Source organism: Dermacentor silvarum, chromosome 7, assembly GCF_013339745.2.
Source record: "Dermacentor silvarum isolate Dsil-2018 chromosome 7, BIME_Dsil_1.4, whole genome shotgun sequence".
In the NCBI taxonomy this organism is placed as follows: Eukaryota; Metazoa; Arthropoda; class Arachnida; order Ixodida; family Ixodidae; genus Dermacentor; species Dermacentor silvarum.
The window spans coordinates 53,627,800-53,643,785 of NC_051160.1; the positions used below are offsets into that span (position 1 = coordinate 53,627,800).

At 42.8% G+C, this 15,986-nt stretch overlaps 1 protein-coding gene across 2 annotated transcripts; it reads left to right on the plus strand.

Moving 5' to 3' along the window:
- The first annotated feature begins 37 nt into the window (after positions 1-37).
- LOC119458034 (protein cornichon homolog 4) lies at positions 38-15,881 on the plus strand. 2 transcript variants are annotated; one of them, XM_037719830.2, is made up of 6 exons: positions 38-254; positions 629-697; positions 5,404-5,519; positions 6,575-6,715; positions 8,096-8,198; positions 10,973-15,881. In XM_037719830.2, exons 1-5 carry the CDS (start codon positions 180-182, stop codon positions 8,148-8,150), a joined length of 456 nt encoding a protein of 151 aa, XP_037575758.1. In that variant the 5' UTR covers positions 38-179; the 3' UTR covers positions 8,151-8,198; positions 10,973-15,881. The 2 variants fall into 2 exon arrangements, with proteins under 2 accessions (XP_037575758.1, XP_037575759.1); XM_037719831.2 differs by having other exon boundaries at positions 8,096-8,153.
- Positions 15,882-15,986: the final 105 nt, after the last annotated feature.

The window sequence follows — 15,986 nt, forward strand, 5'->3', positions numbered from 1 at the left end:
CTTCGCCGCTAGGCGCTTTACGCAGACGAAGTGGGCGCGTCGTGCATCTCGGGCGATGGCGAGCTGAAAGGAAGGAGTGCACGTCTTTTGTGTTGTGCAAGGTCTTCGAAGTTTTAGTTGCTTCGTGTTTTTGTGCTTATCTCCGACCCCACGGAGATACCGTGCTTGGCGCCGAGACAATGGTCAACGACGTGGCTTTGTTTGTGTTTTCGCTATTCGACACGGGAGCTCTGCTATTCCTTACCGTTTACGTCGTATCCTTTGAGTTTGCCGGCGAGCATGGTGTCACTAACCGGGTTCACCGGCTTGTTTTGTCCCTGTGCTGCTGTTGTGAATATCCAATGCACTACAGCTCTCCCCTTCTCAAAGTGACGGGCTACGAACACTTAAATCATTTCTTTCGCAGCTCTGCTGAGAAAAATACGCATGTTGCGGAGCTGCTATGAAAGAGATAAACTTTATTGCTTCAGAACGTTACGCTTTGCTGCACCGTCTTGAGTTTGTTATACCCAGAATGCACTCATTCGCTGGTCTATTGCTCCCGCTTGCGCCTCACGTGCGGAATGACAGCTTGTTTATGAATCCCGTATTCTCCGAGACACTGACATTTTCCTTATCTGAAGCATAGGTGATTACGCTTTCTGATTTAGAATGCGACTACCTCAACGCACAGCAATGCTGTTCCAAGCTGAATGGGGTAAGTGAACGCCGCAATCGCGGGGGGAAAACAAGCTGTGTTTTGTTAGTTTGTCAGATGAATATTCATTTGAGAGCACCTGGTACACACAAGGAATCGGAAGGCGCAGCGTTTCAAAGGAAAAACGATCAAAATCACGAAAGTCTGCCAGTTCCTTTCATCATTTTAAGCATTTTTCTTGCTACTTAACAGCGTAGCCTGTTAGTACAGAATTTAATTCGGGGCAGTTTGGCTGCTGTTGCGGTTTCAAGTTCTGTGCATACCCTGTGGTTTTAGAAGAGTTCAGCATCCTAAATCATTGGAACTTTGTATTGCAACAGTTTGGAAAATTTAAATCCAGAACTGGGGGATTTATGATGTGTACTTTGAATGACTGGTGATGCTTTTCTTGTTAAATGCTGCCCATTTTTCAGCCTCGTAATTTGTGTCTTGGGTACCGGTGTGGTGTGATGATGAGCTTGATGGTAAAACAGGGCGACGCTGACTTGCCTGCTGTCAACCATTAACGCGTCTTGATCTCAGTTTAAATGTATATAGTGTCTTGGAAGAAAATAATAGGCAGATTTTGTTCGTGTATCTGCTTAAAAAAAAAATGTCTTGTACGTGTGTGCTGTTTCTATAGCTTCACATATGCAATGGAATAAGAATAAAATAAGAATTCCTGATTTAGTTGTCGTAGAGCAAAATGTTTCAGATAAGGCTTGTACCCTGATGTGCTGACCAGCGTAGGCCCTGTGCAAGTTTTGAGTTCAGCAATGAATAACATGCAAATATATTCTGTTTGCCGTTAGTACGTCTCAATACTTGCTCTGCCTTGATCATATGTCTGTGCCACCATTCCAGCAACAAATACAAAGAGCTCTTCCTTTTGCCATCAACTTAGCTGCTGAGTAACACAAAGGCTTTAGCTAGTAGATGTTCCATAGTTATTAAGCACCGGAAAGCAGGTGGACTGGAGACTGCAATACAAACATGCCCGGCGTGTGTTTTTGGTACTGTCTATTGTCTGCTTTCGGGTACTGACCAGAGTAATCAGTTTCAAACGAAGGGCATGGTGAGCGCAAATATACACAAGCACAGTGACAGAACGCACGTATGAGGTCATTGTTTTTTATTATAACAATTGTCTTCGGCACAATGTCTGAGTAGAGTTACTATATAGGCTCCCTTTATACAGTAGCTCCATCTCAGACGAGTAGGTGGCGTCACCTACAGGCACCAATATTTTCTTAAATACTCTTAATAAAAAAAAAGTGCACAATGTGTCCTTCATCAAAGACCGTGAAGAACTAGTGCAATCTCAAGTCATTTTGAAAGGAAGCAGTAACTGGCATTTTTATTCTAACAACCTTCTAGGGAGGCCTTGCGCTTACCACTGCCTTGTTTTTTCACTTAAATCGTGCAGCAGGACTGTATTTTTTTTTTTTTTTGCCCACAATATTCAATAGATCACTTAGCATCGCTGTCTGCCTGGTACGCCAGGGCTTGTAGTTGCTCAATGACAGGGAAACCAGTCCACGTTTCATTTCAGTCGCTTAGTTCAATATTTGATGGCGAGGTGACACATAGGAGGTAGTGGTGTTTCATTTCACTTTTCTGAACAAACTAGAGAGACAAAGAAACCAAGTGCATTGTTGGACAACAATGCAGACAAAAAGAAAGCAATTTGATTTTTTGAAATTTGAGAACTAAGCAATGGTAAGTGCGGCATCTTTCAAGGCTATTATTATAATAGCAGCTGCCACAAATAATTACATGGATCATATATTGTAGGCCATCAAAATAGTATTTGAATTTGTAGTGTCAAAGTTATAAATTTTTGTCCTTGACTATGGGTCTCATTGAAGAAGCTTGAAGAAACTCTTGAGAATCAATGTCGGATGTTATTCTAGCGCCACAAAATTTCATGTGAAATTACATTTTGCATAGTAATATTCTGCACTATTACTGAGCTAACGTACACTTTAGCTCTGTCTTCAGCAGTGCTAAATTTTATATAGTAATATTATAATTTGTCACTCGGAGAAGTCTTTTGATTGAGTAGCTCAGAGTGTTGGTTCTTTTGTCAACTGCCGAGTTGCAACTTGGCTATTTTTCTTGCCTGTGGCTTTGGTTGGCTAGTATTTGGCTACTTTAGGGAATTTTGTGGCTACTTTAGGACTTGGCAACCCTGACGCCGAGGGCTTATTGAGCGGCTGCTGTTGGAAAGTGTTGTCTCGGCAGCTGTAGGCAACGGGAAGCACCATGACACATCATTGTTGAGAGTTCTTTGTTGCATTGTTCTTTGTCCTGAGAAATCAAGCCTACTTGGTGTATACCTTAAGACCCCTTTAAACACACTCGCACTGCCTGTCGTACAAGCATATTTTTTCCTGTGCTGTGGAAAGAATTGCTTATGTAATTCAATGACGCCGTTGCGCTTTAAGGGGCGATGGCAATGGGGCTGGTGTGAGTCCTAAATCACATACACAGCCTTTAACATATGACAGTGATGTCTAGAGAAATACTGTGCTGCATATACGACAATCGGTACAGTGCTGTAAATAGTTTCATCTACAACTTGTGATACAGAAGGTTGTTGCGGCTTCATTTACTGGTAATGGCAGTTGTACTTGAATGAGTGCAGAATGCAACAACACTCATGTACTGTATTATTCTTATTCCACTTCTGAAGGAGAATGAACTGACATTTTCGAGTTGTCATATTTTAGTGTTAAATGAAAGTCCAAATGCTGTGAACCTTAGCAAAAACACTGGGAAGTGCTCACTAGTGCCTTAAATAGTTTACTATAATACTTGTTTCTACAAATGAGTTTCTGTGAGAACCAATTAACGAGGTAGATAAGGTAGTCATGACACCACAATGCAGTGGCTGACTCTGTTCCTGTAATTGCTGCAGCTCCTGCATGCTAGCGTAACCAGACTAAGAGCGCGCAGCACTCTGGTCTATTCAATAAAACACAAGCTAAAAAAAATGAAGTAGTTCACTTCGACTAAAGGCATACAAAGCAATTGTTAGACCAGGCTACGGATATGCAGATTATGGATATGCGAAATTATGCAAGTGAGCATCTCCACACGTCTCGTTTGACCCACACAAGATGGTGGATGTCGCCGGCTGAGTGGAAATAAGGCAGAAGCTCACCAGCTGGTGCCATTATTCTGGCCATCTTCTCCTTACTGCGTTCTCGCTGTATGCTAGCTCACCCTCAACCCAGTTAGGAAATGAGCGGGAGGTCGGCCATCTTGTGTAGAGCAACTCAGTAGTGTGGAAAAGCCTACTTCCAAGATTTTGCATATTCCCCATGGTGCTGTTTTTTGGACGTTTCTTGACGTCGAGTAATCAGTTAGACCCAGAAAGGTCTAGAGAGTCATGTTCGGAGCTTCTGAGCTTAGCACTAACAATTTGCGAGGATTCAGAGCCTCTGGAGACCCATCTCGCGGGGGTGAGGCTCAACAAAAATGCTTTGCTTCCGATGACTGCGATTTCTTTTCCACGCTACGCCAGCAGTAACGCGTCGCATGGTGTATAAAAGCATGCTTGACTTCTGTTCCAAGAAATGTTGCGTTCTGTGGCCTTCCCTATCTGCAACTCGGGAACGTTAAAAAATAGTTGACAGTTAAAGGCAACAGAAAATGAACAAATAAACTGCTCATATTGCAATAGTAAAAAAAGCTGTTCACAATGAATCAGTCATGAAATTTTTGAAAAGTAAGTTGGCGGCACGTAAAGGGTTAAAGGGAACACCATGTTAGTGTTTTGGGACTGATTACAGTTCAGTTTTGACATGAAGGCCTTGGCACAAATTTTTTTACTATTATGCACCACACTAAGCACTTTTTTCCAATAAAGTTGTTGATTGATGAAACATTCAAGTTATGTTGGTTTGACTGCTAATTAAGTTTTGCCTTTAATGGTGGACTGTACTAGAGTGCATATAAAGGTGCATAGATTACAGTTCACGTTTAGGAAACCTAGGTAGTTGAAAGTAATCGAGAGCCCTCCATTAAGGCGGCCGCGTTCACACTGAGACATTCGGCGTCTAGAGCGGCATGGACTCCAATTTGGCGGCAGCGGATTTTGATGGAACAGCCCTCTGTGCCAATCGGTTTCAGACCAATTTCTGCCACCGCTACCACTGGAATCCCTTGTGGCACTCTGCAAATGGCACCTGGATGCAAAATGAGAAAACTCAAACGAAAAAAAAAAGTTATGCAGATTACGCGCGCTGTGAGAATCTGAACGCGAAGCTTTCATGAGCCAGCGAAGTACAATGACGCATGGTGAAAACTCTGTGCAGGCATGCAAGTTGATGCACACTTGACTCGGCTGATTGTGCTAGTTGTAAAATATTACACATCCTCTCTTTGTTATTGCGGTATTTCGAGAGCTGGCAGCAGCTCTGGTGGTGCGGAAAGCGAGCAATGTGAATGACGCAGCATTTCGATGGCAGATGTAGCGCCACTCCAGGCGCCGAATGTCCCAGTGTGAACGACCCTTATCAGTGCCTTTCTAAGCCCCTATGTTGCACTGCGATGTCAAAACCCTTGAGTCATCAATCGCAACTTGTGACAGCTGAAAACTGGGGCAGTTTTATCATACTCAGCATCCATTCCTGAGCTCAGTCTTGAACATCCTGCTCGGATGTGTAGCGTGCAATGTATTCCATTGTGCAGTTGTGACAGTTTCCTGTTGCTTACCGCAGTGGGTTTTACCAGAGGTGATCGCCCAGGCTGTCCTGACCGTTCTGCTGTTTTTCGTCAACTTCCATTGGATTTTGTTTGCCCTCAATGTCCCCATGGTCGTGTGGCAGGTTTACAAGTGAGTTACCAACAATCTTTTTTTTTTTTTTTTTTTTTTTTACGTGTAAAAATAGTGAATACTGTAGAAGACTGTCTGTTTTAAAGTCCTGCTACAGTGTCATAGGCAGTTTTATTTTTCAAATTATTGAATCTGAGGATTTCACTACTAAAATTAAGTTCCTTTTTATTTTATTTTATTATTATTGTCAGTAGTTATTGGGTATTACTATATTAGTGCATGTTTTATTTTAGTCATTACTAGTTTCCCATTCTAGCTTCAGTGTGTCGCTGCTCCTTCTTGGACCAAATATTGGCTTTCAGTATTATAAAATAAGTTTACACAAGGAGAGCTGAGAATGCAATGATTGTATTGTCCAGGGCCATTTGTGCCCTTTCATTTTACGTTAGTGTGCCACTGATGCCAAGTATGGCTCAGAGGTAGGCTAATTATGTAAGCATTTGTATGTAGAAGCATTATAGAAGGCGTCCCTTCAAAGGGGGTGGGACAGTTTCCAAATAATAATGTTTGTCTTACTTAATATGCTGCCAGATGTGTAGTCATCAGCCTGTTTGAAGCCCAGAGTTAGACAAACACTTCTTCTAGGTCTAATTACATGTGACCTGAATGTCATTTCCCCCTGTAAGCGCCAGTGTGCATTTTAATGCTGTATATTCTGTCATAAATGAATATTTGAATGTTTTGAATATCAAATTGTCAAGCCAAGTGCAGATCGAGCAGAAAGAACCATTCTATTCAAACTCGAAATATTGAATAGTTTCACCCCCCTAATTGTCAGTGACCAAATGTGGTTGTTGTTGTTGTTTGTTTACGTGCGCCCCATTTTTGCCTCTGACACTACTGCCACAGTAAAACTGAGCTTGCCAATGAACGCGTGAAGTAGTTATTACAATTCAGTCTATAAACTAGCAGATGAAAGGATTATCAGATGTGGAAAGACAAAGGGAACACGGAATGACTAGCTGGCTGTGCCATACGAGCTACTCCTTCTCGCGTATATCACGACGCCTTGTGGCCATTTGTGCCACTGGATTACAGTCTTGTGTGTTGTGCAGGTACCTCTCGGTACCTGACTGCAACTTCGGCGTGTATGACCCAACGGAGATCCACAATCGGGGCAACCTCAAGCGGCATCTGCGAGACTCCATGATCCGCCTGGCCTTCTACCTCATCTTCTTTTTCATCTATCTCTACTGGTGAGCAGAGCATTTTGCTGCATTTTTTTGCCACCTCTTCCCTTGCAGGCCACGCATGGGAAACGGTTCTTTCTAAACTATGGTTCATGCAGAACATTTCAGTTTTCATCAACAAGTGGCACTATCTTCAGAGCTCTGGGCAGTTAGTAGTACTTGTAATAATAGGGCAGTTAATCAGATAATACATATAAGAATTATGGAAGGCACAGGCCTTAGGGGAATCGGCATTTATTGACATGTGAAGTTCCCTACGAAGTTGCCACACAATGCTGTCTTTAATTTACCTACTAATAGAAATAGCTTGTACAGCCATAAGCATCATTTTATTGCTTACCCGTTAGTGCCAGTCATGAAAACATATGGTCACCAGTGACAAGCAAGCATATGGTAGCAGAAAATTCCCACATGGCATGCTGATTATTGGCCACTGTACATAATTTTTCAGTTTCACCTTATGAGCTAGTTCTGCATTTACACCAAAACATCCTTCCTCTGACAATTTACGTCCTCTAGTTGGGGTGGCCAGTGACTGAATAATATGGTATGGCTGTCACTTTTAGAATATAAAGAAGAAAAAAAGAAATTTGCAGGCACAAGACACAATGTCAAAATCTATACTAAGCAAAGCTTTAGTGAAACGGTAAATTAAATGCTTTAAAGGTAACGACGATGCGTACAGTTCAGTTTACTTTTATCCTATGCAGCGTGAAGTCGCGTGCAGTAATTACGCCCCACAAAGGTCACACCTTTAATCTCGTACAATTTCTATGCTTTATTCACTACGCAGCATGCACAGTTTCAGATGTCTACACAGCGATTTCATGAAGATGAAGGCTTGTTGAGGGAAGAATTGCGATGACAGGTGTACGCACACTCCTAGTGACACCTACCAAATAGCTAAATCAAAGAAAATCAAGTCAATCAAACAATTTGTTAATATAGTAATGTGCTCTTCCATTTTAACAGGTTGGTGCGTTTTAGTGTTACCTGTGAGTAGTTATTATATGTCGAGGTGTTATCTGGGAATTACATTTTTTTTGTTATGCAGAACAGAGGTGTGCTTACTGACTCTACTTAGTCGGTCAGCATACAAGGGTTATATAAGGCCGTCTGTTGGTATTTGTATTCGGCACATGTGTAGCCTTCGTATATATATATATATATATATATATATATATATATATATATATTATGTCCACAAATATATCCGCTGAGATGCTGACCGACCCAGCAGCAGACAGCGGCCATGCCAAACCAGGGATGGTTGGTAAACAAAGCTTCGCTTTAAAAATACACGGTTGTGCATTCATCCCTGTTGTTAAGATGCTGCAGCAGTGTGTTGCTAGTTTAACTAACCACTATGCATTTCCTGCCGTGCAGTATGATCATCGCCTTGCTGACGTCAAACCCCGACACAAGGCGGGAGACCTACTAGGAGGTGTGAACCAGATTTCTCCTTTTCAGTGTCTCCCAAATGCAAATGGTAAGACGTGCAGATTGTATTAATCGATTTGATGAATGCACTGTGTGTACCCTGAAAAATGCGGTTGCTGACCTTGCTGTTGTGCATGCATTGCATCAAACTCAGTGTCTAAAGCCTCACTGTACTGTCCTCATGTGGAACACTTGCTTTGTGCAAACATCACATGCTGTCATCTATCATTGCTCTGTTTGTACTGTCTCTGTGCTCTTTCGAGCAATGCTACAATGTTTGAGGGGCCAAAAGGGCATGCATGAAGACTGAATAGCTGAGTACACCAGAAAACCAAATTCAGCATGCATGCTTGTAGTGCACTATCACCATCATCATCATGAGCCTATATCTATGTCCACTGCAGGACGAAGGCCTCTCCCTGCGATCTCCAATTATACCTGTCTTGCGCTAGCTGATTCCAACTTGCACCTGCGAATTTTCTAACTTCATCACCCCACCTAGTTTTCTGCCGTCCGCAACTGCGCTTCCCTTCTCTTGGTATCCGAAGTAACTCTAATGGTCCATCGGTTATTCATCCTGTGCATTACATGCTCTGCCCAGCTCCATTTTTTTCTCCTAATGTCAATTAGAATACAGGCGGTGGCATGGAGAAGAGGTAGAAGACCAGGCTTCTAATCTGAAGGTTGTAAGTTCGAAGGTGCAACCAAATTAAGAAGGCCCACCAAGCTTCAACAAAGTCACTCCCTCACCAGACCAGGAATTGGCCTCTCTGGTGCAGTATTTGGCCACTACCTCCCACATGACTCCCACAATACAATAGTGCACTATAATGACCACTAAAGCTCATTACTGTTTCTTTTTTCCCCACCTATTGCTGGTTCACTACTGGTGTCAATGACCCGTATTTCTACACGCTGATTGTATCAGCATGTCACGGTTGTCACCCCGTTCGCCGTCGGCGCGAAGTCGATCGATCGGGGTATACAAGCTGGTTGGTCGTTCCGTACTCAAGCGAACACAGTGAAAGAGTCAGAGTTGGGAGTAAACAAAAAAATATGTTTATCGAATGATAACGATATGCAAATTAATAAAATAAAAAAAAGACACAAGACAAGCTAACACACCTGAACTTAATATAGCTCAATGATGACAAAGAAATATGACCAGCAATTAACAATGCATATACAAATGAAACAGGGCGCGGATCAAATATACAAGAATACACTTAACGGCAGTTCACTAAAATAAAGTTCAAAAAGAAACCAACGATGTCATACACGTGGCTGGGCAGCAGCAGCAAGTCCATAAACTGTGAAGTTGGTGCGCAGAGCTTTCCCGAAGAATGCTGGCGGGCCGATCTTGTTGAGGTGGATGCGATTGCTGGGCTGGGTTTCCCGGGAGTATAGATCTGACGACTTCCCTCAAGCAGCTTGAACTAACTTGAGGCGAACTACCGTGAGCTTTGTTGCAGACGTTGGTTTGTTGTTTCGTACGTCAACTAGTTACACCGAGCTCTGACGTGGCTAGGCAGCCCAGGCGATACTGGACGGCACTAGCCCCCTGACTTCTTCTCTACAGATTACAGGTTCAGCTTCTAGACTGATTAGCAGGGCATAAAACCTGCGCTTAAATAGCCTCTCCTTTCCCTAGTTTCCTATGTTGGGGAACTGCAGGTATGCAGAGTTCGCCTAATTATTCCATGACTCCTCCCATAAGTCTTGGCCATGCCCCTCTTAATCAGGGGCGAGGCAACAGTTGATTCCCCCCTTGCTGTCCGAGGTCGCGCCCCCTGCACTGCACCACACAGACACACATGCACACTTGGGTCCGTTGACCAGCACAGAAGCAACAGTGGCCGCCTGCCATACGGTGCCCGCGCGTGTCGCTATCTCGAAACTATATGCCGCACCGTGAGACCACGACGTTTTTGGCGCCGTTAATCGGCGTGTCGATGACTTAAAACTATGCCGCTCTGTGACACAGCAGTTTTCTCATTTTCTCTCAAATTGGTAATTGGTGCATTCATGCATCAATCCAGGTGCATTCCCCAGACCACTCAGTCTCATTTTCTTTATTATTATTATTGTTGTTGTTGTTATTAACTGATGGCAATGGATTCTACGCGATGTTCGCGGGGCAGAGTATGCTCTTGTTGAGTTGCTTCGTGCACTACTGGTTAGTAATCTTTTTTGTCCAAAGGCTTGTGCTGGTGACTTCGTCACAAAGCCCTTCAATGTTGATGTTGTCCAAAGGAGGAAGTAGGCAAATAAGAAATGGGGGGGGGGGGTCAGGGGTTACACATGCTATTCACAGGCAGAGGCTGTTCGGACACACTGAGTGCTCAAAACCACATGTGCTACTGTTGTAATACAGTCGAACTTTGTCATAATGAAGTTTCGTCGAACACGAAAGTAAGTGCTTGCATTATATCTGATATTCGTTATAAGCATGTATTTGTTACATGCTGATATTGGCTATAAATATTTTAGATTTACTCTGTTATAGTATAAAATAGTTCGTTATGTTATTGAGATTGTGCTGTATGTGCTTTTAGTGCAAGAAACCTGGTCAAACACATCTGCATCACTGTTGTCTGACCAATCCACGCCGTCTTTGTTACGGGATAGCTAATTGTTCTGGAACAAATCCACTTGGCAGTAATTTTAAGCAGTACATTTAACAAACAATAAAGATATGGTTAAGGCACGTTTGCAGATAACCAGTGCAGCTCATGCTTGGTTTTGTTACCTTACTAGATTGAACCGCGCTATTTTGAATGTGCTGTCATACCTTTGTGGATATGTTCGCTTCTCTTTCTGCAGGAGCGTCTGTCCCGCGAACCGCGTCAAAGACGCTCCCATTTCAAGAGCCAGAGTCAACGAGATCTCGCCACAAGCCTGTTTGTGGTTCGCGCGCCCGCACACAAAGGGTCGGCGGCCACTGCTAGGCTCGATGGAGTCAACGGAACTGGTCGTTTCAACAGTTTGCAATACTCTCTCATTGTTCTTGTACCGAATTGCAGTTCTTTTTTTCTCATCATTTCACTAGGTCTACGGCCCTCTTCATTTCAAACCATGCCTGCCCGTGCCATTGGAAACACCTCCCAAGGCTTCAGTGTGGCAGCTTAAGCACCCTGGTTCTAGAGCTTGACACTTCAGTGAAATGGCATTCCTTCCTTTAAGACCTCTGAAGTGAGGACACTATTTAGCTGTCATGGCAATTTGGGTGCGTTTGTATGCCATTACTGAGATGTACTGTCGTAGCGCAAGTAGTACACTTGTAAGAAGAACGATTAGTCAAGACAGTGCGCTATGTCTCGGCTATTCTTTGTTCTTCCCCATGTAATTGAGCTACGAATATATTCTTTCATTGCGATAACCCTGCACCCGAGTACAGGTTGATATGGCAACTGTTTGTAACCATAGCACTGTTCATAGGAGAAACACTGACCTTTGTGACTAACTCTGACTTCCACTGGGCTGTTGATTTCTCGACGGTATGTTGAAATTTGACGTATATTTCGAGTAAACGGCGTGCTGTCTTAGTTTGGTAACATTAATGTGCATGCACCATGCTTTTGTAGTCCTAGTTTGTTTACCACTAGCACTTTTTTACTGCAGTGCTTGTCGGTTCACTTTTTTTGGCTACACATGTGTGAATATGTTGCCAAAGGTGCATCAGCTATAGAAGCCAAACAGAGATTCCGTGATATTGCGTTGTATGAGCCCCCAGTAGCCCGGTTGTTTCTCTTCTGGTTAGCGTTTCTCGACTTGCCTTGTGTCAATGCAGCGCAAATTAGCATACATTTTTGGTGATATTTTGCTATATGCATTGTCAGTGATGTGATTTATCCTCTGGTGAACTTTTCTTCTCTCGTGCTTGCTCAATTTCAAACTATCCTGTACATGGTTATCCCTGAATGTCTTTTTGGTGCGCTGTGCCATTGCGGTTTGTCTACTCGGGCCTGTGCTTTCCCAAGAGATGAATTATGGTAATGACTCTGAATGCTGCTTGACATGGTTGTTTTCTAGTTGAGATTGCTTACCATTACAGGCAGTTAACTCTCCGAGAACTTAAAATTTCACCATCAACTAGTCTGAACAAGCTTGCTGCATGTTCACACAAACTACAAGGTATAAAATACAAGGTGTTTTTTTTTTTTTTTTTTTAAACTCTACGGGCATTCCTTTAGACCACATCAGTTCTAATGCACCACAGTTCTGTTCCTCGCTTGTGTAAATGTAAGGAAGTAGCAGCTTGGGTTGTACATTTCAAACAGTGTAAAGACTGTGAAGTTGTTTACTTTTCAGTGCTGCTTTGTATCGATGAAGTGAGTGAGTTGTGATTGCGAGCAGCTGTGACTGTCAAACTTCGGGCAGCACGTTTGAGCATGTGCTGTTTGGAGGTCTTGCTACAAATGAATGAACTAGCATTGGACTTGAACCAGCTAGTAGCATTTCTGGGAGTTTTGCCTTGAGTGGTTCTTCTTTTTTACCAGAAGTGTGCCTCAAGGGTGTTGTGCATTTTGCGAGTGTTTTGGTGTTAGGTGTGCCAGCTTTTGTAGCAGTATGTTCAAATGAAAAGAGAGAGAGAAAAAAGAGGCAAGTGGTGACCGGTTGTACCAATTCTGGTTAGTGTGCGTCTGCTTTGTCAATCTTTGAGCATTAAAACAGCTGCAGTTTCCCATACTTCTTAGCACTTATACTCTTGAGCACAGTCATGTGCATACTTCTTGTGACCTGTGAGCATCGTTACGACTACTGCACCTTCTACCGAATGTCGCCTTGATAAAGGGGTATAAACACTTCTGGCTAAACCATGAACTGGTACATGCTCTAATTTGGATCAGAGGCAACATTTTGCAGTGTATTTTTTTAACACCATTCAGTAGTAGTGGCTCGATCGTCCGAAAGAAATCAGAATTGTATGTCTGCACTGACATTGACTCAAAATGTAGATTTTCTCTACAGTGGGTAGTGGCGCCATCTGTCACTGTTATGGTGAAACACAATGCAAGTGGAATTTCGCTGTTACAGTATAACAAGCGACACCATCTGTACTTTCTAACCGAAAAAATCTGTTTTTCTTTTAACAACACCACAGAGCTGAATTCATATTTATTGTGAACGAAATGGGCAGGTACTGAATTTAAACGTGATTTTAAACAAAATAAAGTTTCACTCCTGAGTGAACTTTGAGTGATAAGTAGCCGGCGCCTTAGCCAGAACCATTTATACCCGACTCCCTTACCTAAACATAGATTCAGAATGTCAAGTACAATGCAGTGGACGAAGATGTTTGTGCAGATGATGATCATGTACCAGCTGCATTATAAACCCCAATTCCGAGCTGGGCTGTATTAAAGAAAATCTGTGCTGTAGGTACATTAAGTGCGACATTTTGTACAACTTTTATGTATCCAGTTTGTGCGTGTCGTGGTTCATACTGGTTGTACTCTGTGCTCGTGTAACACTTCCTGCTAGTCCTAGCATGACAGTTCTTGTATGTCACGTGAATCAAGCTTGCAGTCAATACTTGCTGAAATTCAGGCCGTGCTTGTACTGTGGCAGTTTGGCTGCTAATGACAATGTCGATTAGTTACGTGCAGTGAAAGTTTGGCTGCACTCACTTCTGCTTTGCTTCTTGCAAGCTGACTTTCATCTGGATCAGCTTTGTCTCCACTCGACATTTGGGCTGCTCGATTTTTATGATCATTGTTAGTGTGTGGTGAAGTTCAGTCTTAATCATCCTGAATCGTAGTAGAGCATTAATCAGTTCAAGCAGGTTTCTGTAGCTGTTCCCATACATCTTCTATGGTTAATTTCTTGCATGTGTGTAGATGAACGCTTATTCTATAAATGCATTGTTTGTTTACTGCCATTCTTTGACCAGGTGTCAACTTTACATACCAGCAGCCTTCACCGTCTGGCTCTTTCTTTCTTGGTTACTGCTTCCTTCGTACTACTTATTAGTTACTTATTTTCAGACCGTACAACTGTCTGTGGAGTTAGTGAGATATTGGTGCTTGGCTGGTACCTGGTGTTATGCTGGTTTCTTGGATCGTGCTCACTGCAGGCATTTTTGCACTGTTGTGAAATTTGCATGCGATGAAGCTCATTATTGCCTTCTATAGGGTGTGGCATTAATAATTTGTTTCTGTACGATTGGCTCGTACATTTTGGCACTTCCTCGCCTTCGGTTTTATTTTTATCATATTAGTTGCGCCGAGCAGGTGGTGACGACATTACGGTGGCACACAAGCTTATGCAGAAGGGGTCAAAAAGTGGTAAAAGAAAAAAAAAAAGAATTGCAATATGTCAGCCCTCGTTTTGTTGTCCGTACCGCCCTCACACAACATTGCAGTTTGCTGTAGCTGTGTGGTAGTCTCTGGGTTAGTTACACGGCAGGTTGCTTTCTCAATCTGTATGGCACCTTATGCTTTTTATAGCTGTGCTGATAAAGCTGCGCCTTCCCAGTAATGGCATATGAGTGGCGTATTGGTCATGTTTCATTTTGGAAGCTGCACGGAATTGTGCCTCGTTGCAGTGCTGTGTCCACTTTTATCTGCTGGTACTTGTACCAGGTACCTGCTGCTGTGCTGGTGCTGGTACCCACATGCCAGCATTTCACTTTTGGCACCAGCTTTTATCCCATTTTGCATATTGCGGTGGGAACATGACCTTGTTGGGCAATTGTGCACAAATGTGCAACTTTTGGCTACTCGGACGTTCAAAGGATGTATCATTGGGAGCCTGTGCCAGCGCGACCTCCCAACATGTATCGAGTTCAAGAAGCAAAAAATGTACAATTTTGCACCGTGGCTCAATACAAGAGAAATGGTTGCAAGCTCATAAATGTGCGTGTGTGTGCACGTATGGTGATTATTGTAGTCAGGCATGACTTGAAAATTGTTTCTCTCTCTTTTTCAATGATGCACACGGTCACATCCAGAGTCTAGGTTAGAGGAACCTGGAGCCACAATTTTGTCGTCCTTCTCTATAACACTTACCTGCCTGAGCTGCTTGACATTAATGGAAACGAGTGATAGAAAACTAGTGGTCATATATCTTTCTTCTCGTGTTTACAATGGTATCCCAAATCTGCGTTCATTAGTCGATGAACAGTATTGCTACTGGAGATAAAAAGGTCCATTCATGGTGACCAGCAGCTGCTAAAATAAAGTTGACACATAACTGTTGCTTTAAGATAAGATTCGTGCTGCTCTTCAATGGCATCTTTCTATTGGTAACGGTGAGTTTCAAGATACGTTGTGATAGAGCTCAAGGGCCATGGGACAAACTGGTGACTGGACAAACGGTGCGAAATAAAATGCAGACTTGGAGAAGAAATGGATGTGACAAACGCAATCATGTGGATATTTGTACATCTTGTGCTAGTTGCAGCTTTACCTGAAAAATAAAGAAATGTGCTTCCCCCATGGTGATGCTTTTCTTGGATGTGCAGTCGACTTGACTGAAGCTTGGTTGGTTTAATCTGTGTGAGTACATTGGTTGCTGCTATCATTTAGAGTGCGCTTTAAATGTTCTTTGTTCACCTGTTTTGTGTTAAACTTCGCAACTCTTCAGGTTGCGATTTTCCAGCCTTTTGCTTGTATATTTGCGTGTATAAGATGATTGTACGTTCGGTGTTTCCCAGTGTTTTGTGTGCTGATGATTTTGTAGGGCTGCTCAATGGTGAATGTGTTCTACTGAGAATAAACTTGTTTCTTTTATTACTATTTGTGGCTGTTTCTTGGGACATGCTGAAAGTTTCTGCACTTCTGCTGTGGTATTGTGCAATCTTTTAAAGGGCCCCTCACCAGGTCTGGCCATTTTG